Genomic DNA, 25,998 nt, shown 5'->3' with positions numbered 1-25,998 from the left:
ATATCTTAGGTAAGCTTACAGCCAGCATGTTTGTCCTCAGAAGGCAGTGTGTGACTTGAAGGCACTGTCAGATCTGGAGGCTCACTGGGGGTTCATGGAGATCTTCATTTTATTAGGATGGTATGATGGTTTGTATATGCCCTGCCCAGGGAATGGCACGATTAGATTAGAAGGTGTGGCCTTGTTGGAGTAGGTGTGTTACTGTGGGCGTGGGCTGTAAGACCCTCATGCTAGCTTCCTCTAAGTCAGTATTCAGCTAGCAGCCCTCAGATGATCATGTAGAATTCTCAGCTCCTCCTGCACCATGCCTGCCTGGGCACTTCCATGTACCTGCCTTGATGATAACAGACTGAACCTCTGAACCTGTCAGCCAGCCCCAATTAAATGTTGTCCTTATAAGAGTTGCCTTGGTCATGGTGTCTGTTCACAGAAGTAAAACCCTAAGACAGATGGACTGAGGTGAAGTAACTACCCTGTTTCTCCTGCTCATATGTCTTCATTTCCATTCCATTGTAGCTTATGTGTGAAATTCAGTTTAAGAACTGTGTTAATTGTACAAGTTATGAGTAACTGTGAAATCTTCTCACTACCAGGACTTTGCCTGATGTTCAGTGTGTGTGTGTGTGTGTGTGTGTGTGTGTGTGTGTGTGTGTGTGTGTGATACCTCTGATGGCCCCTGAGGACTCAGGTGATAGCTACAAAATGTAACTGGCTGAAAGAAAGGACTCCCTTCAGAATACTCGGAGACATGGGGGAAGATGCTCCCTTGGCCTGAAGGGAGCTGCTCACCTGTGTCTGGGAATATAGAGGAAAGTACTGTCTTTCTTACACTTGGGGTTTCTAGAGAATCTAAGACTTCTACCTTGCTAAGCTTTTGGCTTCTAGCAAAGCCTTCCTAATGTTCTGGCTTCTCTCACTCATGCCTACTAGGAGACATTTTGCAAAGAATTACCATCTTTAAGGACCCCTATGCAGGAATCAGATTAATTCCTGTTAGAAGCTGATGCATGAAAAAGACTTTCCTGCCCTGAGCAATCGTCAGGTTTTCTTCAGTTGCATCAGAAGTACCATGCTGCCTGTGTGTTTCTTCGTCTTGCAGCTAGGATGCTCCAGTGCAGTCTCTGTGTTTGATTGGCATCAGCTTCCCAGCTGGGTGATGGGTGTTGCAGATTTTTCTGTTGGGAGGACTCTGGCTCATCCACCTCTGTTTTCCTTTGCTTGGACCTGCCATTTGAACCATCTAGCTCCCTTAGATGGGGCTCATGTAAGATCTGTAGCCCTCCATATGAGGGCTGTAGAAACAGTCCTAACATATACACCATAGAAAAAGTCCACACAGGGAGTCATGGCCTCATCCCTGCCTCCCCAAGTCTGGATTCAAGGGAAACCACTAGGATGTGAGGTCCAGGGTTTTCTGAACAAGATATTGGGAAGGCCAGTTAGTTCAGACAAGGTTTCAGAGGAAGCCATTGCTCTTCCCTTTAGACAGTAATCAAGGGCTGGAAGCAAAGATTAAAGTTCATATGTTATATGTCCATAGGGAAACATGTATGTGTGTGAGATGAGAAGGGAAGAGATATTTAAAACAGTAGAGCCCGAAAACCAAGCCCAGGCCTCGGACACCCATGAATCCCAGAAAATCAGTGGTGAGGCCTCTGGGTTCTCTTTCCAGAAGGTGACCTGCCTGTGTAAGTCTGAGACTGGGGTTGGCCAGAATCTTGTCTGACTCTCGGTGGCTGAGACCCAACATGGTGCCAGGAGGTAGACTGTGAGGCTCCACCATCAGTACTGGAGATGTGGGGTCCCTGCGCTTTCTTGCCCAGGGTCTGGATTTGGCTGGGAGAGTAAGATGTGGGCTCTGGAAAAGAGAGACAAGAATAAAGATGTAGAAGATTTTGTCTGTGTTCCAATTGGAGCTTTCTGACTGCTCTGGTATCTGTGGATTCTAGTCCCATTTGGAACTGTCAGGTTGCCCTTGGGGTCTGGTATGCACCTGAATAGGAAGAGCTTTGTCTGCTGGCTGGGGAACTACAGTTTAAACTCTGGCTTTGAGCTAGAGGCTTTTTTGTTTGGATTTTAGATTTATTTTAGATAAATGTTTGTTTGTTTATTTGTGTGTGTGTGTGTGAATGTATGCCAGGTGGGTGCAGGTGTCTCTGGAGGACAAAAGTCATCAGGTCCCCTGGAACTGGAGTTACAGGGTTATGAGCCACCCAGTGTCTGCGCTGGGGGAACTAGTGGCCTCTGGAAGAGCTGTAGGCATTCTCAACTGCCGAGTTTCCCCTCCAGCCCCAAGGGTAGAGTTTTATTCTAGGTTTTCCAGAGTAAAAATTGGGACCATAGTAACAGCAGCCTCTCAGGGTGATGGCCAGTTCAGATCTGATGATGGAAGGGAAGAGAGTATGTGAACTCCTAGAAAATAGCCTCATTTTCAGCTCCTTCACTTACATATCTTCTCCCTTCTCTTTGTTCCAAGACAGGGACATGCTCCTTCCTAAACTCAGTTCCTCTTCTTAGGGAACACAGAATAGACAATGTTCCTCTGTGGATTTGTATGTACCATAAGTCACCAACTGTGACTTCTGGGCTTTTCTTCTTTCAGATATTTGATACAATCAGAACCATAGGATGGCAGCTTGGCTCCTTTACCCGAATGTACTGTTAACATTGCTTCTTTGAACAATGCACCTAACAACCTCAGAACCCAATCTCTGAACAATATAGTATACATTTTCTGCCCCTAACAACAATTACATCTAGACAGTTTACATTCAAGTGTATTCCCAGTCTCTCTGGGTATGATGAATGGAAGCGCTGGTTCGTTCTGGACTTGTTTTGGGCACATGCACAGTAAGGCAAATATTCACAGTAGAGAAATGAACATGTGACTTAATCTATGAATAAAACAGGGAATCCACCAAACTCTGCCTCTTGGTAACCAGCCACTACTTCCCACAAAGTGAGACTCTAGACTGTATGCTAGGGCTACAGACTCCGTCTCTCACAGCCTCTGCTGTCAATACTTGTCTATAGTGTCCAGGGCTACAGACTCCGTCTCTCACAGCCTCTGCTGTCAATACTTGTCTACAGTGTCCTTTTCTGATTGCTACTGTTGCTCATTCCCAGTAAAGCTCTCTTATCACTTCAGCAAAGCTGTGAGCAAGAGGCCCAGAACCTACAAATGCCTAGCCTTAGTCCCTGACCACCTGTAGCATCCCCGTACTTGTGTCCTAAGTGGAAATGCCCCATTTGGATTTTGCATTGAGATGTAATGAGATCTTTTGGACCTGTTGGTCATAGCAGATAGTATTATTTTGGTTAATGCTTAAAAAATAGTGGTGAAGAATATGTGAAGTGCAACTGCTAATAAATTGGAACACATAGGTGTAGTGAGCCTTATTGGGGTGCCATGCCACCTGGCACGACTTGACATTGACCAAGGTGAAGTTCCTCTCCCAGCCTTCAAGCAGGATTCCTATGCTAGCCATAATCCCCTCAACCCAAGGTGGAGCTCTCAGACCAAGGAGAAGCCCATTGTTCTTCAAGGACCTGCAGTTTCTGAAGAAACACTAACCACTTGAGGAGGAACTGAACCAGTTCTGAGGAGAAGCTTCCAGCCTTTGGGGGAAGGGTCTTTCACTCACACACACACACACACACACACACACACACATTTGGAGACCTCCATTAAACTTTGAGCCCTGAGCAGGAAATCTTGTCTTGGCTCCAGGTTTCTCTCATCACCCCCTTCCTATCCCCAGCTCTCCTTCCAAGGAACCTGGTAACCCATTTGAATGTAGCCGCGGGTGGCTACACTTAGGAAAAGTCTTAACTCTTAAATTATAGACTAATAATCTGTGGTGCATCTTGTACAGTTCCCTTATCCAGGGTTGACACTGGCATATTGCCTTCCTCCCCCCCATAAAACAGAGGTGCTCCTGAGACAATGAGATAGCCTCAGGCATAGTCTTTTAATCCTGTCATTTCCTCTCCCCAACATCAGAGCCTGGTCTATGTGTGATGGATCACTCATTAGGGACCTGAGACCCTTATGGGAGAGACTTTTTACTCTTTCCCACCAGCTTATTCTATGTGGGTTGTCTCTTTGAAAGTTGTTATTGATAGCAGTTTTTTTTCCAAGACAGGGTTTGTCTGTGAAGTCTCAGCTATCCTGGAACTTGTTCTGTAGAGCAGGTTAGCCTAGAACTCCCAGAGATCTCTGCCTGCCTCTGACCCCAGAGTGCTAGGATTAAAGGTACATGCCATCACTGCCTGGCAGAAGTTTTTATTATTATTTATGTATATGAGTGTTTCCTCTGCATGTATGTTTATGGTCCATGTGTGTAGTGCCTACAGAGACCAGAAGATAGTGCTGGACTCTGAGCTGCCATATGTGTGCTGAAAATAGAACCCGATCCTTTGGGAGCAGCCAGCGCTCTTAACCTCTGAGCTACCACTTCAGCTCCAGCATGTCTCCTTTTAGCACTACCTCTAGCGAGTATTTGTTAGTTAACTCTGCACACCAAGGTTCTGATGAGCACTTTACATGGTCTGCTGTCACCATCACCATCCCAGGAGGTAGGCGCTTCATATTGCTAAATAATCATCAGTGTCCTTATCTTAAACCCAGATCAGCCCAAGTTCATATTGGATATTCTTTACAACTTCCATGTGGACTTGGAAAAAATACCTTCTTTAGTAAGATGTTGCTGGCTGGCATTTTTGGACCTGTTCTTACTTGTGTCTTCTGAATATGTGACTATGGCTTTTCCCTTGATGGATTTATGGTTCTTCTCAATTTCACGGAGCTGAAAAAAAAAAAAAAGGAAACATTTATGCCATCGAAGGGTATGGGTGTCAGATGCTTAGAGCCCTGGGTCATGAGAGATGAGGTAGGAGCGTGTTCACAGTTCTTGCTGACTACCTTCAACTGCCTGTTGTTGGCTCTGCACCTAACTGGAGAGTGTAGTGTGTGGGTCGGCTTCGCACAGCACTTAAGGAACACCTATCCTTTCCTTCAGTGTTCTCCTGTATCTGGGCAGGAGGAGGTGTGGGTGGGGAACTGGCAGCAAGATATATAAAGTTAGTTCCAGAAGCGTAACAAGAAATGAGGATGACAGGGCTCAGAGATTTGTTAGAGTTTGTCCGTGTGTGTGTGTGTGTGTGTGTGTGTGTGTGTGTGTGTGTATGTATGCAAATGAGTGAGTGCTAGTGACAGATTCTAAGCCTTGTGAATATTAAGCACTTTCTCTACTACTAAGCTGTACCATCAGCCTTTCAAATATTTTCATACTGTGTGTGCATGCTGTTGAACCGTATAGGATGCTTCCTGTCGTGCAGACACTTTGGGATTTGGCTTATGAGGAAAGCATTGAAAGAACACAATTGACATCACAGAGCAAACCATCGAGAAACAAGAACACAGTTAGGGATGCAGCTCCTGAGAGACTCACCGCTTGGATCTTCTTCCGCAGCTGGGCATTAGCTCTGGAAAGACTTTTTGAAACTGAGTTCAGGTAGTAGATGGCCAGACTAAAAGAGAAAAAGCATACTTCCTATGGCCTTGGGATATTAGAACATGACAGGAAGTGGGTGTTTTTTCCTAGGATGCCTGAAACACCTGTCTTTAGCAGGGTAGAGCTGGTCCTACTGTCCCAGGTTCTGGACTCCATTGTATTGAGTGTGGGCATAACACACCATTTACCAAAGTTAAATCAAGATCAACTAAGCAATTTAAACAGACCTGTAACCCCTAGTGATATAGAAGCAGTAATTTAAAGTCTCCCAGCCAGAAAAAAAGCACAAGGCTAGATGATTTTAGCGTAGAATTCTATTAGACTATCAAAGAAGAGTTAATTGAAATACTCCTCAAACTATTCCTCAAAGCAAAAACAGCATTCTTTCTATGAGACCACAGTGATCCTGATACCTAACCCACATAAAGACTCAACAAAGAGAAGTACAGACCAATTTCTCATATGAACTTAGATGCAAAAATTCACAATGAAATACTTGCAAACCAAATCAAAGAGCACATAAAAAAGATCAACTTTCACGATCAAGAAGGCTTACTCAGAGATGCAGGAATTATTTAACATATGTCAACCAACTAATGCAACCCACTATATAAACAGATGGAAAGAGAAAAACCACATGATCACCTCATTAGGTGCAGAAAAGACCTTTGAGAAAAATCCAACACCCACTCATGATAAAAGTCCGGGAGAGATTAGGGATTTCAGGGACATACCTTAACAAATAAAATCAATTTACAACAAGCCCCTAGTCAACATCAACGTAAATGGAGAGAAACTCAAAGAATTCCCACTAGAATAAGGAACAAGATGAGGTTGTCCACTTTCTTCTTACCTAGTCAATACAGTCTTAGCTAGAGCAATAAGACATCTGAGGGAGATCAAGGAGATACAAACTGGAAGGGGAGAAGTCAAAGTGCCTTTATTTGCAGATTCTATGATAGTATGCATAAGTAACCTTAAAAATTCTACAGTTTTTTAAGTTCAGCAGTTCCTACAGCTGAAAAACACTTTCAGCAAAGTAGCAGTATATAAAATTAACACACAAAACCCAGTAGTCTTCCAATATACAAATGACAAATGGGCTGAGAAGAAATCAGGGAAACAGCACCTTTCGCAATACCCTCGAATAATATCACATACCATGGGGTAACTCTAACCAAGGAAGTGAAAGACTTGAATGATAAAAACTTTAAGACACTGAAGAAAGAAATTGAAGATATCAGAAGATGGAAAGATCTATGCTCATGGATTGGTAGGGTGAATATAGTAAAAATGGTCACTCTACCAAAGGCATTCTACAGATTCAATGCAATCTCCATCAAAACCTCAATGGAATTCTTCACAGAACTTGAAAGAACATTTTTCAATTTCATATGGAAGCATAAAAAATATAGGATAGCTAAAACAATCCTGAATAATAAAAGAACTGCCAGAGGTGCCACCATCCCTATCTCAAACTGTGCTACAGAGACAATAAAACAACAAACAAACAAACAAACAAACCAGAACAGCATTGGCACAAAAACCAGACAAAAACACAAACACAGATCAGTGGAATAGAACTGAAGACCTGGAAATAAGTCCAAACCTGATTTTTTTAATAAAGAAGGCAAAAACACACACTGGGAGAAAAGACAGCAAATGGTGCTGGTCAAATTGTGAAAATGACAAACTGTGGAGAGTAAGCCAGTCAGAACAATGCTCTATGGCACCAGTGAATGCTCCTGCCCATCCCTTCAGTGATGGCCATGGAGTCCGGTAAGCCAAGCACACATTCTCTCTTTAAAGGTGCTTTTGGCTGTGCTGTTTGTCATGGCAACAAAAATGCAACCTACACATGTAGAGAGAATCTTTTATTTTTTTTTATTAGATATAGTCTTTATTTACATTTCAAATGATTTTCCCTTTCCTGGTGCCCCCCCCCCCCAAAGTCCCATAAGCCATCTCCCCTCCCCCATTCCCCAATCAACCCCCTCCCCTTCCCTGTCCTGGAATTCCCCTACACTGCTGCCTTGAGCCTTTCCAGGACCAGGGGCCTCTCCTCCTTTTGATTCTCTCCATCAAAAGGAGAGTCTTTTATAAGCATCACCTGTCAATGAAAAGCTTACAGCCAATGAACTGAGGCAGAAAATAGGAGGTGGGACATTCATTAGGGAGAGAGAGGATTCTGGGGATTAGTCAAGACTGGGGAGATTTGCCAAGGAATCACTGAGGAGAAAACCAGCAGTTAGTTAAACTCACGATAAGAATAAAGGTGAGATTCACCCCAGGAACTATGAGGAGATGGAAATAAGACAAGGAGAGGAAACCAGCCACCTAACTGAACCCAGGTTTAGAATAAAAGGGATTAAAAAAGTAAGAACAAGTCAGAGAACAAGTGAAAGTTATGGCCCAATGGGTTTATTAACAAATAATTAGTCTCAGAGTCCTTATTCTGGGAATTAAGTGGCCAGGAGGAAAGTCTGATTATGTTTTATTCAGAAAGGGCAGGCTGGACTGCCCTCGGCTATTACTTTGTTGTTACTCATGTGAAGTACCTGAGAGAGATGATTTTAAAGGAGGAAGGGCTATGTCGTTCCTGATCTCAGACACATCAGCCCACCCTGACAAAGAAGGTGCAGAGCAGCTTCATAACGGTGGGTGGGAAGCAAAGGAAAAGACCCAGGGCGGCGGACACTATACAAACCCCAAGGACGAGTGCCTGAAGTCAGCCTGACCCAGGAGGTGGACGGCGCACCTCTGCTAAGCTGGGTGAATGGGCCACAGAAGGGAGGAAATGGAGAAAGCGAAGCACTGGGTCCCACGCCCTCACTTCCTGGTGGGCTATGACAGGAACTGTTCTGGTTTTTGGATTTTTTTTTTCTCTTCGAGACAGGGTTTCTCTGTGTAGCCCTGGCTGTCCTGGAACTCACTCTGTAGACCAGGCTGGCCTCGAACTCAGAAATCTGCCTGCCTCTGCCTCCCAAGTGCTGAAATTACACATGTATGCCACCACACCCGGCTTGACAAACTGTTAAAGCACAGGAAAAAACAACTCAAGATAGCTTTAGGGTGACCTCATATTCAGGAGCCAGAGGCAGCCAGATCTGCATGAGTTCAAGACCATCTGGTTTATCAGGCAATCTCCAGGACAGCCAACACTACATAGTCATATACTGTTTTGTTATTGTTGTTGTTTGGTTGGTTTTGTTTTGTTTTGTTGGTTTCAGCTACTAGGAGAGGTTTCCATGAGACAGAGCCAGGGTCCTGGGAAACTTACAACATCAGTAGGATGGCTGGAATGATCAGGCCTGGATTAGCAAGGAATGCAAAGATCTTGCCCAGGAACTTAGGGAAATCATTTTCGATGGTCTCGTGGAGGACATCATACATTCTGTTCTTCCCACTAGAGAGAGGAGAAGGCACGTTATAGTATGTGCAAAGGTCCTGTGCCACACTCTTGTGGCACACGCGTCCGTGGTTCCAAAGCTGACACCACTGCTTTTCTGAGAGAGCCAGAGCTCTGCTCCAAAAATACTAAGGAAGACAGCTCAGGAGGAGCTGCCACTCTGACTAGAGCAGGCATCTGGGCTGACTGCAGGGTACATGCTAGCTCTTGCCCTCAGTGCCTCACAAACTCTCAAACTATACTGCTCTTTGCTTTGATACCTTTCTTTGGCAAGAAAATAGTGGATTTCCTCACATGTTCTTTGCTGTGCTGCTTGGTCTATTCCTGATCTCCTGGCCTCCAAGTGGCTGGCACCACAGGCAAGTGCAAGTGTCTGGCACCTGCCCATGATGCCTGGCACCTGTGCCAGGCCTTTGCATGGATTTCAACATTAGTTTCAGAGGCAATGAATCATGCGCCAGCACTAGTAACTTGCAAAGATTAAAATGTACACTATCAGGTTCCTTACCGACCAAGTTAACTGATGCTTAGTATAGTGCCTCCCACATGATGGTGTTGTTATAAGCACTTTACATCACTCATCAGGGACTGTCATACAGTCTTCACAATACCTTGTCACACTTTCAGAATACCTTAGCTACCTCCACATCACTACCTCTGTCTTCCCTGGCAAGCATGTGGTCATTTGGGGCTCCTTGGCACCTTTCTTCCGTTGTGCCTTCCTCCTGGTCAACTGCAAACAATGCTGGTGCAATTTCAACAAATCCAGAGAGAGAGAGAGAAGGGAGAGTAGATCAGAGCCATCAGGTCTCCCTTACAAGTAGAAGAAAACAGACCAGACCTGAGCTGCAAAAACAGACAAAGGATTTGGGGATCTGTGGGGCAGCGCGTCTCTCCCGTGACCAACACTGCAACTCTTCCTTAAATTCCATGTGTTATAGGATTGCCTTTACTCTTCTCTCAAAAACAAGTGAATTAATCCATGAGTGAAGACATTGAGCCGGGCAGTGGTGGCACACGCCTTTAATCCCAGCACTTGGGAGACAGAGGCAGGCGGATTTCTGAGTTCGAGGCCAGCCTGGTCTACAGAGTGAGTTCCAGGACAGCCCGAACTACACAGAGAAACCCTGTCTTGAAAAACCAAAAATAAATAAATAAATAAATAAATAAATTAAATAAATAAATAAATAAAATAATTGAAACAGGCATGGATGCATCCTGTTGTTCAGATAAAAGTGAGCAGCTCACCCCAGATTCCCAACTCTCCTAGACGGGTCTAAATCTGCTGCAGACGGCCAAAGTCTTGGTTCCCTGGCAGCAGGAAAAGCCCGAGCCTATAGTCAGACATTCCTAACTTCCCCCTTACTGTGTTCCTGATTCACATACCTAGATATATGCACAATAAATATCTATGAACTGCTCTGGAGGAAGCAGATCAAAGACTGGCCAAGGTGTAGTCCATGTCCACAGAGTTAGTCTGTGGCATAATGTAGAATGTTTTAAAATTTTGAATGAATTTTTAATTGAAATTGATATATAGTTTCAAATAAATGTTCAGATTTTTATGAGGATCTGAAAAGTCCATAGTACTGGGCCGTGCTGTTCATGGTGACAGCTGGCTGAGGTGACCACCAACTGTCCTCAACTTGAGCAGAGCTCTGGCTTAACAGGGTCACTGAGATTCCTACTAAGGACCAATATGGTCCTTTAAGTACTTTACAGATAACATCATATTAAATCCTCAAAAGAACCCTGTGAATTCAGTGTCAACAGCATTTCTATCCTTTAGGAAATGAACCTGCACAGAGTTCACAGTGGTCAGTTAGAGTTGATGCTTAGATATGCTCTTTAAATCAGTTGATTTTTCTGCAAAAACCTAAATAATTTCACTTTAAGCTGTGTAGGTAGGTAAGATGGTTTCGACTTCAATTGCTCAATCCTACTGCTGTAATCAAGAAGTACCCGTGGAGTATTGACATGGCCCAGTGTCCAATAAAGCTTTATTTACAAAAGTGGATTGTTTTTTGGATTTGTTCTGAAAGGCTTAGCTCACCAACTGCCATTTGTGATTGTATACGATGTACTGCTAATCATCTCAATCATTCATGATGTCTGCCAGGATCCTGAGGCATTTAGTGTGGTCCAAACCCTAACTTCCCTGTGTGACTGAATTTCTGTGAGGCGGCCATCTATTTTGAACATCAACCATAAGGCAATTGTTTTCTTCCAGACACTGAGTATAACACGGTGAGAAAGGAAGAAAACACCATCTCCCCATGGACCTGCTGTCCATTGGGAGAATGTAATATGATACACAAGGAAAAGGCACAACATGTTTTGTCTGTATTTTGAGATAGGTTTGAATTTAAACTCATGCTTCTCCACCTTAGCCTTCCATGTGCTGGGTTATTGCCAGTGGCCATCATGTCCAGCAAAGAACGCATGGTGGGTAAAAAGGTGTGTGTGTGTGTGTGAGCGCATGTGCATTTCAGCTGAGAATTCTAGCAAAACCTAGATTGAGAAGCGACCTTTGTCAGTTCAGGTTTGCGGAGATTGGAACCATGTTTCTTCCATGAGTTTCAGGTTAGACTCGTTTCCTAGATCTGACAGAGGTTGCCAGGGACACCCAGGAAAGCAGATGTGGTAAAAGGGGACACATAAAGGAACAGGCATGACACAGGCCAGCAAAAAGGGACACAAATGTCAAGAACAGGCACGGACACAGGCCAAGAAATCATCTTTCCTGGGCCCAGGTGATCAGTCTGAGAAAGCTATGGCAGCAGCTGCACCGAGGCGCTTACCAAGAAGCCAACTAAATCTTTTCATGTGGTTGTTCCCTCACTCTGGCATCTCTGGCCTCCCACAGCTTTGGACCCTGACTGCTATCCTCTCTCGTCTGTGTAGACTCTTGTGTGACTAGATCCTGCTCTGACAGAACAACACTCCACTGAATACCTCCTCTAGATATGCCAACCTCAGGCCCATCTTAAACTGGAAAGGAGCCAACCAGCCTTCCCCACAGCACACTTCACACACATGCGGGGCTGGCCCTAGGGTGGGCGAGTGCACAGCTGGAGGAGACAGTTGCACTCAGGACCACACAAAAGCTATGCATGGTCCTTTTCACTCGCCTCACCGAGTCAATGGCAGGTATTCAGCAAGGATGGGAACACTAGTTTATCCTTGAAAGCTTGTTGTAAGATTCTCAAGGGGGAGGGGGGGTCTGGAGAGATGCCTCAGCAGCTCAGCAGGTAAGAGCACTGGCTGCTCTTCCAAAGGTCCCGAGTTCAAATCCCAGCAACCACATGGTGGCTCACAACCATCCATAATGAGACCTGACGCCCTCTTCTGGGGTGTCTGAAAACAGCTGCAGTGTACTTACTATTATAATAGTAAATACATTTTAGGGCTGGAGCAGAGCTTCTGAGTTCAATTCCCAGCAACCACATAATGGCTCACAACCATCTGTACTTATATACATAAAATAAAAATAAATAAATCTTTAAAAAAAGATTCTCAAGGAGGACACAGAGAGGATTTCTAAACGAGAAGACACCTGGTAAAGAGTACCATGTTCTAGATATCTGTAGTCCTAGAATATTTTTTAGGAAGTAGAGGGATTTGTTATCAGCGGGTTATATATTTACAAAGATAATAGTAGGTACACATCATTGCTTAACCTACCTCCTTATATAACTATATCCAATCTCCCAAAGAACTTTTATTTATAACCAACCTTTAGTACTAGCAGAATTCTATAGAGTATGGGGACCCAGTTGAGAGTCTCAGTCAAGACAAACTGTTCCTGATTCACCCTGGGTGGAGGTTAGACTATCCTCTATGATTTATCCTGTGCTAAGACAATCATAGTAGACTATCTACTATTTAAAGGTTATACTTGTATCATCTAATATGGTAGGCAGCCACTTGTGGTTATTAAAATCAAAATTAATTACAATGAAAAACATGAGAAGCCGGGCGGTGGTGGCGCACGCCTGTAATCCCAGTACTCTGGGAGGGAGAGGCAGGTGAATTTCTGAGTTTGAGGCCATCCTGGTCTACAGAGTGAGTTCCAGGACAGCCAGGGTTACACAGAGAAACCATGTCTTGAAAAAAACCAAATCCAAAAACTAAAAAAAAAAAAAAAAGAAAGAAAGAAAGAAAAAAAAGGAAAAAAAAGAAAAACATTAAAAATTAGAAATAAGGTTTCCCAGTTCTTCATTTTGAGAATTCTGTGCCACAAGTAGCTGCCTGCTATTACATGGAACCTCTCCCTCCTTGCAGAAAACTTGCTAAATGGTTCTAATAGTTTGCCTAAAGCTGCATAGTCTCTCACAGACTGGCATGAAATCAGAACTGAAGTTCTGACCCACGACCTGTGGGCAGACTGCCTCCGGAGGAGAACTGTCCCCAGAAACAGAGAGTGCACCTGAAGGGGCCACAGTCAAACGAGGGTGGGAGAGACATGACCGTGTAGGCCACCGGCAGGAGGCTGAGGAAGAGCACCAGCAGCAGCAGGCCCAGGTAGAAGTTGTTGGATCGGGAGGCTTTAAACACACGCTCGTGGGGAACGTTGCTGCTCATCACTGCCCAGCACTGGAAGTACATGGAGGTCAATAGGCGCAGGACATTGATGCCCACCAGTCCTGGGGCATAGAAGGAGCCCATCCTGAAAGGGCAGAGACAGGACACCTGGTTGACCTGGGAGTAGGCAAGGGAGGGTTGATAGAAGGTGATGGGGTGGGTGGACCAGGGGCATACAGTCAAGTTACTTTCCCAAAGGGCCCAAGAGCAGAGGCCTCCTGTTTAACCAGGATATTTGCCATCAGACTGGAGCCATCCAGTCCCCAAGAGAGGGAGATAGCTCTGAGCACTCCCAGCTGGGACCCTGGCTAGGATTTTATCCCTGCTTCCCACCAGCAGGTCACATGGTCTCTGGCCTCCAGGAGCCGCCCAACTGGCTGGTGTGGCTTCCAGACAGTCCTACAGACTTCATGCAGCCTCCGGAGGAGGACGTTCCTCTCTTCCCTCCCCCTTTCCTCCTCTCTTCTGTTTCCTTTCCCCGCTCCTCTCTCCATTCCTACTTTCTCTGCAGCACTGGTTACCGCCAAGTTGTTCCGCTTCTCATCCTGTCCTGCTGTCTGGCTTTTTAATGAAAGCGGGGGTGGGGGGGGTGGGGGGGTGGAGAAGGTGGGGGGTGGAGAAGGTGGGGGGTGGGGGTGGGGGGGTGGGGGAGGTGGGGAAGACGGGGGGGGGGGCGGAGAGAGGCGAGGTGATTTGCTGGCCCCTCCCAGCTCACCGAGAGACAAATGGAGGCTCCAGTTCTTTGACCCCCACATTATATGATCTTCAGATGAAATAGGAAACTCACCAAATCATTCCTTGGTTGAAGATCAAACCCAGCACATTTCCACTAATATCAAACTCGGCATATGAGGGCTGGAGAGACAGGAAGGACAAGAGGGGAAGAGGGGACTGAGCAAGCTCACGTTAGGTGACACCAGCTGGAGCCGATCGAGTCAAGACAACTCACCCCAAAATGCCTGCCTTGGGTTTAGGATGCTGCTCTTCAGTTTTTGGTTTTTTGTTGTTATTACTCTTCAATAGTTTCACTACATAGCTCAGGCTGGCCTCAAACTTATGGTGATCCTTATGTCTGGACTTCCCAAGCTCTGAGGTTAGAGCAGAATAACTGGTAGGATTCTGTTTAGTAGGCCTTTGAATACATTGTTTGTTTGTTTGTTTATAGACAGGGTTCATGTAGCTCAGGCTGCCCTCTAACTTGTTATATAGCTAGAACTTCTGATTCTCTTGCTAACACCTCCCAAGTGCTGGGATTATAGGTGTATGCTACCATATTTGGCTTAGGCAGTCTGGGACTTGAACCCAGGGCCTGTGGCATGCTGGGCAAGTATTCTACCGAATGGCCTAGATCGCCATCCTTGTTCTAAACTTAAAAAAAAAATATTTATTGTTATATCTAAGTACACTGTAGCTGTCTTCAGACACACCAGGAGAGTGTCAGATTTCATTATGGATGGTTGTGAGTCACCATGTGGTTGCTGGGATTTGAACTCAGGGCCTTTGGAAGAGCAGTCAGTGCTCTTAACCGCTGAGCCATCTCTCCAGCCCCTTGTTCTAAACTTTTTTAAAGAAAAGTTTTGAAGTTTTAAATTAATTTTTCTTTTATGTGTTTCTATCTGTGCCTGTGTACCACACATGTGTAGTGACCCAAGAAGCCAGAAGAGGGCACCAGCTCCCCTGGAATGGACACTGTTAGCTGGGTTGCTGAACCCAGGTTCCCTGCAAGAGCTCTTAACTGCTAAACTGTCTCCCTAGCCTCCAGAGTTAGGAAGTTATTAAAACTGAAACTTTCGACAGCAACAACAACAATAACAGCAACCAAGAGGTAATTGTATCTACCGCTTCAGGCTGAAGCCTGACTCTATGTTTTGGAAAGGAATTTAGTTCTTCAGAAAACATTTATCACATTCACAGCTCATTTAAAAAATAATTTCAAAAACATTTTATCAAAAAACAAACAAAAAAACAAACAAAAAAACCAAACCATTTTAGCCGGGTGGTGGTGGCGCACGCCTGTAATCCCAGCACTCTGGGAGGCAGAGGCAGGTGCATTTCTGAGTTCGAGGCCAGCCTGGTCTACAGAGTGAGTTCCAGGACAGCCAGGGCTATACAGAGAAACCCTGTTTTGAAAAAACCAAATCCAAAACAAAACAAAACAAAAACAAAAAACCTCCCCCAAACCCCATTTTATCTGTTTATATTGCCTCCATGTATGTCTGTGCACCATGTGTGTGCCTGGTGCCCTCGGAGGCCAGAAGCAGGTGTCAGATCGCCTGGGACTGGAGTTACAGAGAGCTGTGAGCTACCATGTGGGTTCTGGGAATTGAACCCAGGTCTTCTGGAAAAGTAGCCAGTACTCTTAACCAGCAAGATATCTTTCCAACCCCTATAGTTCATTTTTAGATAAGGCTTTTTCTTACTGACTTGAAACAACATCTTTATTATAAGCAGTTTCCCCCATCGCTTCTACCAGTATCTATGCTTTGCATTCTGCTGCATTGGCAAGGACGTGTATTCCAGTGTCAGCTTTAGTTATTACGGTGTCATCATTCTCTCCCTGTTTGAAACAAGGTCTCACTATATAACCCAAGCTAGCTTCAAGCGCCCGACCTTCTGGCTTCTTCTTTTGTATATATGTATATGCGAGTGTGATGTTTGTGTGTGCACATATGTGTGCACCTGTGTGTTGCATATTTCTCTCTCTCTGCTTCATTGCTTTGAGACAAGGGCTTTCATGGAGCCTGAAGCTAGGCTGGCAGTCAGCAATCCCCAGTGTTGGGGTTACAGTGCGCATGTGACCCTGTCTGCCTTTCTACATGGGCGCTTGAATCTTAACCATGGTGGGTCCTTATGTTTTCAGCAAGTGCTCTTACCCACTGAACCACCATCTTTCCAACTGCCAAGCCTGCCTTCATATTATACCCTATTAGAGTGATGGATATAGATCTTTGCTTCTATTTTACTATAACTTTGCAATCTTGTGAAGTTTAGAAATTAATTTGAAAGCCAGGCGGTAGTGGCACACGCCTTTAATCCCAGCACTTGGGGGCAGAGGCAGGCGGGTTTCTGAGTTCGAGGCCAGCCTGGTCTACAGAGTGAGTTCCAGGACAGCCCAAACTACACAGAGAAATCCTGTCTCAAAAAAACAAAAACCAAAAACCAAAAAATTAAAAAATTAAAAAAGAAAGAATTTGAAGACAACAACACTGTGCCTTTCTATCAAAGATGTCACTTTTTAGGTCACCATTCTTTCACTATTGTTCTCAGGCACGGTCACAAGGTTTGTTGGTGCTGAGGAGGGGCTGAACAGGATTATTTAAAACATATGCCAGAAGCCTGTACTGTGGCTCATAGGTGTCAGGCACCAGGCTATGGGCCAGGTTGAGGACTGCATAAGTCATCGAGATGTGGAGTCTTTCTCCAGATGCCCAGTTAAGGAGTCTTCCTTTTCCCAGCTTGACTACTGAGGATAACAGTGAGGTGTTGTGGAGAAGATACTCACTGGGCCTGAGGTCCCGGCAATTCATAGAAAGCCACCACAGTGAGAAAATGGCATATGCTTGAGGTGAGCGCTTCACCAGGTAGTGTGGGAAGAGGGGATCTCAGGGGGCGCCCCTAAGAGTCAGAGGCTTCTCAAAGCCTAATTAGAAGTCAGGAAAAGGACATCAGGTTCCTGGCTGTTTAGAGATTTCTTTTTTTTAAAAGACATATTTATTTTTTATATGTAAGTACATTGTAGCTGTCTTCTGACACACAAGAAGAGGGCATCAGATCCCATTACATATGGTTGTGAGCCACCTTGTGGTTGCTGGGATTTGAACTCAAGATCTCTGGAAGAAGAGTCAGTGCTCTTAACTGCTGAGCCATCTCTTCAGCCCTATCCAGAGATTTCTAAAATGTTCATGCATCCTAAGATTTCGGCCTTTCTTATAGAAGTTAGTTAGGTAGTTCTCCACTGGCCTTCTGCTTGGCATTGAAAGATGTAGTTCACCTTCCCCCAAACCGAACGCTTCTATTTTCTTTTCTCTCTTTCTCTCTTTTTTTTTTTCTTCGAGACAGGGTTTCTCTGTGTAGCCCTGGCTGTCCTGGAACTCACTCTGTAGACCAGGCTGGCCTCAAACTCAGAAATCCGCCTGCCTCTGCCTCCCAAGTGCTGGGAGTAAAGGTGTGCGCCACCACCTCCCAGCTCTATTTTCTTAAAAAAACAAAAACAAAAAAACAAAACCAACTCTTTTTATTTTAGTACTATATGTGTATTGTGTTTTGCCCACATGTATATCTGTATACCACACAAGTGCCTGATGCCCATGGAGGCCAAAAGAGGGTATTAGATATCTTGAACTTGGAGTGCTGTGAGTTACCAAGTGGGTGCTATGAATGGAACTTGGTTCTCTGAAAGAGTAGCCAGTCATTGCAACCAGTGAGCCATCTCCTCAGGCCCCACACCTCCATTTTCTAGATGAAGGTTACAATGGGAAAAGATGGAGTTGCTTCGGTGAATGAAAAGAGGACTCTTAAGTAAATATGATTAAACACACTTTACAGAACAGTGACTTGCCTAACGCATCCTCAGACATGAAATGCACAAGAATGTATCTGAGGAGAAATATCAGAGTGGGCGGTACTAGCACCTTAGTGCAGAACATATGAAGAAGAGCTTACAAAACCAGCTTCGAGGTCCCAACACCAGCAGTGATTCATGAACCGGACAAAACAAGCTCGGAGGAAATCCCCGACCAAGATGGTGAGGTATGTTACCAGCATGTCAGACACGGTCAACCTCATAAACTCCTGCAGAGAGGAACACAGGAAGATAGAAGTGGCCAGATGGGAACTTGTCTGCTTCTCTCAAACAATCATAGCTGCATAACACTCTCTCCCACTCACCTGAATCCATTCATGTGGCCAGATTCTTCCTGGCAGAGAAAGGACCTCAGACTTTGGAGAAAGTGTAATTTAAGCCTCAGCTCCATAAATCACTAATTAATTAAATAACTTCAGAATAATATCTGAACTTCAAGGAGTCAGTAATATCATGCTTGCTGAGTTATTGGGAAGCCTTTCCATCAAGTATGCAAATTGCGTGGTTTATTAGTAATGATCAGTGTCCCATACTCACCATTGCTAGGATCTCCAGCCTCACCTTTTGCTTCTCCCATCTGCTCTGACATCCTGGTTGTCCCCACTAGGACTGGATGTGACCATCAATTACTTTGGCCAACACTTCCTACTGATGAAATTTTTTTCTTGATTTATAGAGAAAATAAACCAAAGAGCCACATAGCAGAAATAAAAAAACAAGGTTTTGTCCAGTTACATAGAGCATAAAGAATTGGTTGGTTTTTGTTTGTTTTGTTTTTGTCTTTTGTTTGTTTTTTAAATGGAAAAGAGCTTATAGACCTCTGTTAGTAGCAGTTTCCTAGAAGATTGAAACATTCCACCCAGCAGTGAAGTTCCTTAAACTAGAAGGCAAACAATTCAAAATAGGTTCAGGAAGTTCCTGAAACCTACCAGATTCACTGGGCTCCTCCTTCCCAAGGGGAAGCTATAAAGACTGCTGAGAGTCACTTTTAAAGGAGGTGAGCTGGAAAGAAGACCCCAAGTCCAGATGCTGCCCATAGGAGACTTAGACCAACTGCAGCACATGGAAAGGATATTCTCCAACTTGTTGAGCTGCTTGCAGGCTGTGCAGTGGGCTCCAGGTTCCCAGATTTAGTGAGCTGTCACCCAATGCAGCTAACTTTGATTCATTTCTGCTCCTGTAAGTAACCCTCACTGACATTCCTGTAAGTGACCCCCATAAAACTCATTGTTTCACCAGTTGGACTTTGGTGGCGTTTATATTTGATCTGCTCTGAGCACCCTATCTGGGGTGAGTAGATACGTGTGTCACATCTCCTTAGGAAAAGTCTTTTCACCCAACAACTTCATCACAAGTTTAAAGACAACAGATACATGTGAAGTTCTAGGATGTACAGGGCCTGCTCTATTCACCTTAGACTTTCCAAGGCGATTAGGAAATGCCTGCCTGATGGACATTTGAGTTTTCAGGATTATTTCCCAAATGGAAAGATCAAAGAGGGGACAACAAAAAACCTCGAACAAAGGTCACCTTTTCAGAGAGCATAATTACTCACAATGCCCACAGCTGTCTCCCAGCAAGAACCTCTGGGCACATCTGCAGGGTGTGGTGGTGGCCGGGACATACTCTCATTCCCCCCTGAGGAATTGTAATAGTTGAACAGGGTCCAGTGAGTGATGTTCTTGATTTTCTCTTCATTAGAAAGCTGGAAGAGAACACGGCAATCGGAAGTTGGATGGAGCTGGGGGAGTCAGCTGTTTCCATGGGAACAAGTAAAACTAGCTCCAGTCCTGCCATCTGGCCTCTGCCTTACCACTGGACAATCTTTTCAGAAAAGTACTTCCTCAGGCTTTCAGTCCATCAAGAGAGGCTGCAGTGGGCTAAAGTCCCTTGACCCTTTCAACAAAGTTTTCTCCCTAAGTTAGCATCAACTTACCCACACATCCATCCATCTGTTTTGAGAATTAAGGCTCTAACATGTACATACAAGTCAGTGGTGACACAAGAGTGACCAAAAGGGTTTTCTCTCAGGAAGTTCATAGTCTCGTAAGTAACAGAGCTGGACAATCAGAAAACAAAGTGAGATGAGCTGTGGGAATTCTCTCTGGGGACCAAGGAGCACCTACATCAGATGATGGGGAGCACCCACATCAGACAATGGGGAACATAGAGGACTTCTTTGAGGCAGTGACATCTGGAACTGGCCAGCTACTTTCAGAGAAAGTCAAGTGAATCTGTACCCCAGAGTAAAATATGAGGCTTGTGAGGATGGAGCAGTTTCTTAGAGAAGCCAGAGAGGATAGAAGGATTATGGACCAGTGCTGGTCACTTGCCTTGTTAGAACCTTCTAAAACCTTTCTGCAGTCTCAGGGGAAAGTTCCTGCAGAATAGTAACGAGGTGGTAATGGGGTGGAGGAGTGAGGAAGACTCATCTGTTCCTCCACTGTCTCCATCCTTTTCCCTCCTCTGCATTCTGCAGCCATCCTGATGTTGCCTGAGCTCCCCCTGTGCTCTGATTCACTGCCTTGGGCTTGCCTCCAACGAAGCAATGGACTCATTGAATGAGTCTGTTTCCTGACCCAGAGCATAGAGCCGTTTGGAATAGGACTGTGTCTAATTCGCTGCTGTTCCCAAGGCCTGATTTGCAAGCATCCCATACAGGTCTGACAAGCACTGATGAGCAGTTTGGCCAACCACGGCACATCACATCAATGGACAATTACTTGGTTATTGACTAGCTATGACAGCTGTGAAGCAACATACAAAAACCTGCATACAAAATATGAGAGTGCTAACTGGTGTAGACGTGAAGCGGGAAAAGACAGCTTGAGAAAAGGGCAGGAAAGAGGTATAGCAACCGTTGCCTTTGGGTTATAGGTTCTGGAAGTATCTCTTCTTTATTTCCCTTTTAAAATTCCTAACATTTATTTAATTAATAGACATTATGCACAGTAAAGTTATTATGTTCTAAAAGGACAGCAGGCATGGTGGAGTGTGTGGGCTTTACCTTCAGGTGGACATCGTCCATGAGGGCCAGGAGAAACGTGTAGAGGTTTCCCAGGAAGAGTGCAAAGATGCGGCCCAGCTGCCACTTCAGCCCGGTGCGTGGGTGGTAATTCTCCAGGGCAGCGATGGTTTCAAACAGCGGAGGACAAAACATCCCTAGCAGAGACATCACGATCTCCACCTGAAAAATTGAAAGCAGGAGAGTTTTTAAGTAAAAGATAAATGAAAATAGATATTGAAAAATTTAGAAAATAATATGAGATAGGCAAAGATCCAAAAAAGTCTATAAAACAAAATTTTAAAATCATGATTCAGGGCCTGGAGAGCTGGTGAGCAATGGCTGCTCTTTCAGAGGTCCTGAGTTCAAGTTCCAGCAACCACATGGTCACTCCTAACCATCCATAATGGGATCTGATGCCCTTTTCTGGCACACAGGTATACATACAGGTAGAGCACTCATAAACATTAATAAATCTGTAAAATTATGATTCAATAACTCACTCTTTAAATATAAAAACAAAATATTATTACCTAAATTTTAAAATTCAGAATGAATATCCTATGTAGCTGAGAATATCACTCCAGAATTACATATACCACAATATATATTCTAGGGTAGTTACTGGACTTAAAAAAAGAAAAAGAAAAAGAAAACTCTTCTGGCAATAAAACAACTCATTAATAAGGAAAAGAAAAAGAATATCATTAACCTTGATAAAATAAGTCATTTGTTTTTATAAACTTGACTGTTTTTGCCTGCATGTATATTTGTGTATCCATGTATGCCTGGGTCACTGTAGAGGCCAAAAGAGGGTGTTGGGTCCCCTAGAACTGGAGTTACAGATGGTTGTGAGCCATCATGTGAATGCTGGGACCCAAATATGGGTCTTCAATGGAGTGCTGTTTACCACCGAGTCATCCCTACCCTGTGGTATTTACTTGGTTTGAAACAGCTGTGTAGCTTGGCTGTCCTGGAACTCACTATGTAGACCAGCTTGGCTCAAACTTTTAGAAATCCTCATGTTTCTGCTGGGATTAAAGGAAAGTGCCACCAAGACAGACTTAATTTTGTTTTTTATGACAAGGCCTGTAATTCAGACTTTCAGAGACTTTGCTGCATAACTAAGCTTTGAAATATTAAAAGGTAAGCTGGGCAGTGGTGGCGCATGCCTGTAATCCCAGCACTCTGGGAGGCAGAGGCAGGCGGATTTCTGAGTTCGAGGCCAGCCTGGTCTACAGAGTGACTTCCAGGACAACCAGGGCTACACAGAGAAACCCTGTCTCAAGAAAACCAAATCCAAAAAACCAAAAAAAAAAAAAAAAAAAAAAAAAAAAAAAAAAAGAAGAAGAAGAAAAAGAAATATTAAAAAGTTTGTTTAGGGGTGGGGGACTAGCTAGTTAAGGAATAACTGCCACTATATTAATTTTTAGAATTAATTAATATATACAGATTATTAATAATCTCTCTCTCTCTCTCTCTCTCTCTCTCTCACACACACACACACAAATGGCACCCAGCTTACAGCAAAGAGTGATTTCAGGATTTCCCTTCAGTCTTGGCATCACTGCGATACCCATCTTACCTCATTCCTTTCATACCAGCTGACATTCTTCATTTTGGAGAACTCTTGGGACCGTTTCACCACAAAGTAAATGAGGTACCCACTTCCACACAGACAGCAGAGAATGAGAAAGTTGGCGAGGACGCGGAGGAATCTTGTCAGGTGGATATTCTCCTCTTTGTTACTCTCCTGCTCATCCACTATAGACTCCTTAGCATGTGGAAAGAAGAGGTGAGTAGACCAGGCCAGGGCCCGCTCCCTACAGCTGCTGTTTCTACGTCTCCATAAATAATTCAGAGGGGTGACATAATACCCTGTCGAGAGCTAGAGATAACTTCTATAAACATATATATTCTGCTGCTATTGTTACCCTGGGTTTAGTTATTTTGTAATAGTGAAAACTGAGATTTACTATGTGCTAGACATGGTGCTAAATATTTTCCACAAATTATTTCTTTTCTTTTCTTTTTTTTCTTTTCTTTTTTCTTTTCTTTTCTTTCCTTCTTTCTTCCTTCCTTCCTTCCTTCCTTCCTTCCTTCCTTCCTTCCTTCCTTCCTTCCTTCCTTCCTTCCTTCCTTTCTTTCTTTCTTTCTTTCTTTCTTTCTTTCTTTCTTTCTTTCTTTCTTTCTTTCGTTTTTTTTTTTTTAATTTTTTTCGAGACAGGGTTTCTCTGTGTAGCCCTGGCTGTCCTGGAACTCACTTTGTAGACTAGGCTGGCCTCGAACTCAGAAATCTCCCTGCCTCTGCCTCCCAAGTGCTGGAATTACAGGCATGTGCCACCACCGCCTGGCCACAAATTATTTCTTAATCTAACAGTGAGCCAATAGAAGGTTTGTATTACTGCCCACATGGCATATATAAAGGCCCACAATGGTGTCAATGGTGTCATTGAGCTGTGTAGGTATCAACAAACCAAGTAAATTTAAATTAAGGAACATTAATTCTTTTTTTTTGTAATTTTATTATTTTTTTATGTAACGGATGTTTTGCCTGCACCACATGTGTGCCTGGTACCTGTGGAGGTCAGAAGAGGGTGTCAGATCCCTAGGAACTGGAGTCATAGATAGTTGTGAGCTGCCATGTGGGTTCCAGGAATGGAACCCAGGTCCTCTGTAAGTGAAATCAGTGCTCTTAATCTCTGAGTCATCTCTCCAGCCCCTCAGATTAAACTTTTAATCTTGAACTTTCAAATACGGGAGTTGTCAAATAGCCTATAAAATTCACATAGTAGATATTGTTAGCCTGCAGTCCATGTGTCTCTCTCACCTCTCTCATGCCATTACTGCAGTAAAATAACCAAAGACAATATGTTAGTAAATGTATATGTTCTTGTTTCAATAAAGTTTTATTTACAAAAGTATGCAGCAGTTTGAATTTGCTCCCCAAATACATTTTGTCAATTTCTATTCTTAGGGTTTCTTAATATTGAATGCTGTCTGTTTTTGTTTGTTTGGTTTGGTGTGTGTGTGTCTCATATTTAAGTATATTTAAATTTATGGTTAGACATTTATGTTTTGGGAATTATCATAAATAAAGTTTTAATATCAGTTTGTTTTCTGTTAGTATAAAATTTAATTGATTTTTATCGTGCGTATGTCCTGGATCAGTAACTCTCTATGAAGACATGTGCAGTAACAGGGAGACTCAGATGGGAAAACATGGTCTCCTAGGCAAATGCCTGGGAGGAGACCTCTCTGCCAGTCACCAGTTACTGTATTCACTCTGAGGTTTAGCTAACTCATCAGACAACTAGTGTATGTTAACTCACAGAATCCTTGGTTCTACCCTGTTACATGTAGGAGGCACAGATGTCCTTGTGCTCATATATGAACACTAGGGAAACTAGAAATGTTAAATACATGGAGCTGTTTCTTCAAAGGGAGAAATGTATAATCTGTTTTCTGTTCAAGAGGCTGCGAGCAGAGGTGGTTAATATCCTGGTGACCTTTGTGATATCTGTATGACTGAAACCATACCAGATCCTCCCTTAGACTCTTGAGATGTCACAGTCAGTCTAAAGAACCCATCTTGGATGATGTTACATGTACTCTACAACAGAGTTTCACTGTTGTCAGGAGCCATCTAGGAACAGCTAAAGGCATGCAAGTAAGTTTTCTGGAGATAGCCCACCATTTTGCGTGGCTGAGATGGGCAAACTCTGAATTGTAGGGCCTTTTTTTGTCCCAGGATTGCTTCTTACTATTGATGAATCTTTTCCTGTCACTATTATGTAGGCTAAGGATTCCTGGGCATCAGCCCACACTATTTGGCAGATTTTCTGCAGATCAACACAAAGATGAACTTTCATGAATTAATGCTGTCTAGATGAATTAATGATTTTATAGAATTCCTGATTTGACTCAAATAATTTTAGGAAAATAGTTAGGAAAAATGTTTTAACTGATGACTTTAGTTTTTTTTTTTGTCAGAAAGATGTAATAAAGTTAAAATCAAGAATAAAATGTGAGGGAAGAGGGGAATGGGATGGGGGTTTGCAGAAAGGAAACCTGGAAGGGGGCTAACATTTGAAATGTAAATAAATAAAATAACCAATAAAAACATCAAAATTTAAAAAAGAAAAAATGTGCTAACTCCTCATAGAATAATAAGTAAAGGCTGCATAATAAAGAATACAATGAACTTTCATAAATGGTAATAAAAAGAGAAAGAGGCTTGGGACAAATCTGTGACAAGGAAAAACATTCATTTGAGGTCAGATCCAAGGATAAAACCACAGGTGTGTACAATGATAAAGCAAGGCCATATGAAACTGTGGCTTTGAACTTATAATGAGCTTAAAGAATGAACCAATGCTTTGAATTATCTATCAGCATTCTTCTGTAACTCCCTTTTTGTGTAACATGTTATCTATGAGGTGATTTTCTAAAGAACTTTTGTCTAAGAAGCTATAAAAAGGTCAGGAGAAAAATAAAGTGGTGGCTTGGGGGGCTCTGCCTTATCTATCAAAAGTATATATGTCTATGTCTGTTTGTCTATATGTATGTATATACATACATGTATAGGCATATGTATATAAACATAAGTATGAATGAACACTTGTGGAACTTATGAGACAGGTGGTTAGGCCTGACCAGAATGTGTATGTGTAAGAGTGTATGCGTGTCTGTGCGTTTTGCCTATGTAAAAGATTGTCTTTCTTTTTCTCTCTTTTCTTCCTGATTCATGAAGTGTTAACAAGTCCAAGCCTCTCTCCTGGCCAGCAAGAGGTCCTTGAGCCAGGGAGAAGAAAGCCCTACCAATTTAGCTTTTTTTTTTTTCTTTTTAATCCCCTGCTGCTAACAGAAAGTATTTATTACCAGAAGCCAATGCCTTTGGCCT

The 25,998-nt window shown here is 43.5% G+C and overlaps 1 protein-coding gene across 1 annotated transcript in view; it reads right to left on the bottom strand.

Moving 5' to 3' along the window:
- Window positions 1-1,640: 1,640 nt before the first annotated feature.
- The window catches only part of Tmc2 (transmembrane channel like 2), a 57,696-nt gene continuing 33,338 nt past the window's right edge, over window positions 1,641-25,998 (bottom strand). Inside the window, exons 10-19 of the mRNA XM_052181483.1 lie at window positions 22,681-22,869; window positions 21,099-21,278; window positions 19,647-19,796; window positions 18,172-18,300; window positions 14,297-14,364; window positions 13,355-13,594; window positions 8,797-8,922; window positions 5,454-5,532; window positions 4,691-4,808; window positions 1,641-1,858 (exon numbers count right to left, since the gene is read on the bottom strand). Coding sequence (XP_052037443.1) covers window positions 1,641-1,858; window positions 4,691-4,808; window positions 5,454-5,532; window positions 8,797-8,922; window positions 13,355-13,594; window positions 14,297-14,364; window positions 18,172-18,300; window positions 19,647-19,796; window positions 21,099-21,278; window positions 22,681-22,869 — 1,497 coding nt within the window. The remainder of the gene's footprint in view (window positions 1,859-4,690; window positions 4,809-5,453; window positions 5,533-8,796; window positions 8,923-13,354; window positions 13,595-14,296; window positions 14,365-18,171; window positions 18,301-19,646; window positions 19,797-21,098; window positions 21,279-22,680; window positions 22,870-25,998) is intronic.

Source organism: Apodemus sylvaticus, chromosome 5 (assembly GCF_947179515.1).
Source record: "Apodemus sylvaticus chromosome 5, mApoSyl1.1, whole genome shotgun sequence".
Taxonomy (NCBI): Eukaryota; Metazoa; Chordata; class Mammalia; order Rodentia; family Muridae; genus Apodemus; species Apodemus sylvaticus.
This window is presented reverse-complemented; position numbering and strand designations above follow the sequence as displayed.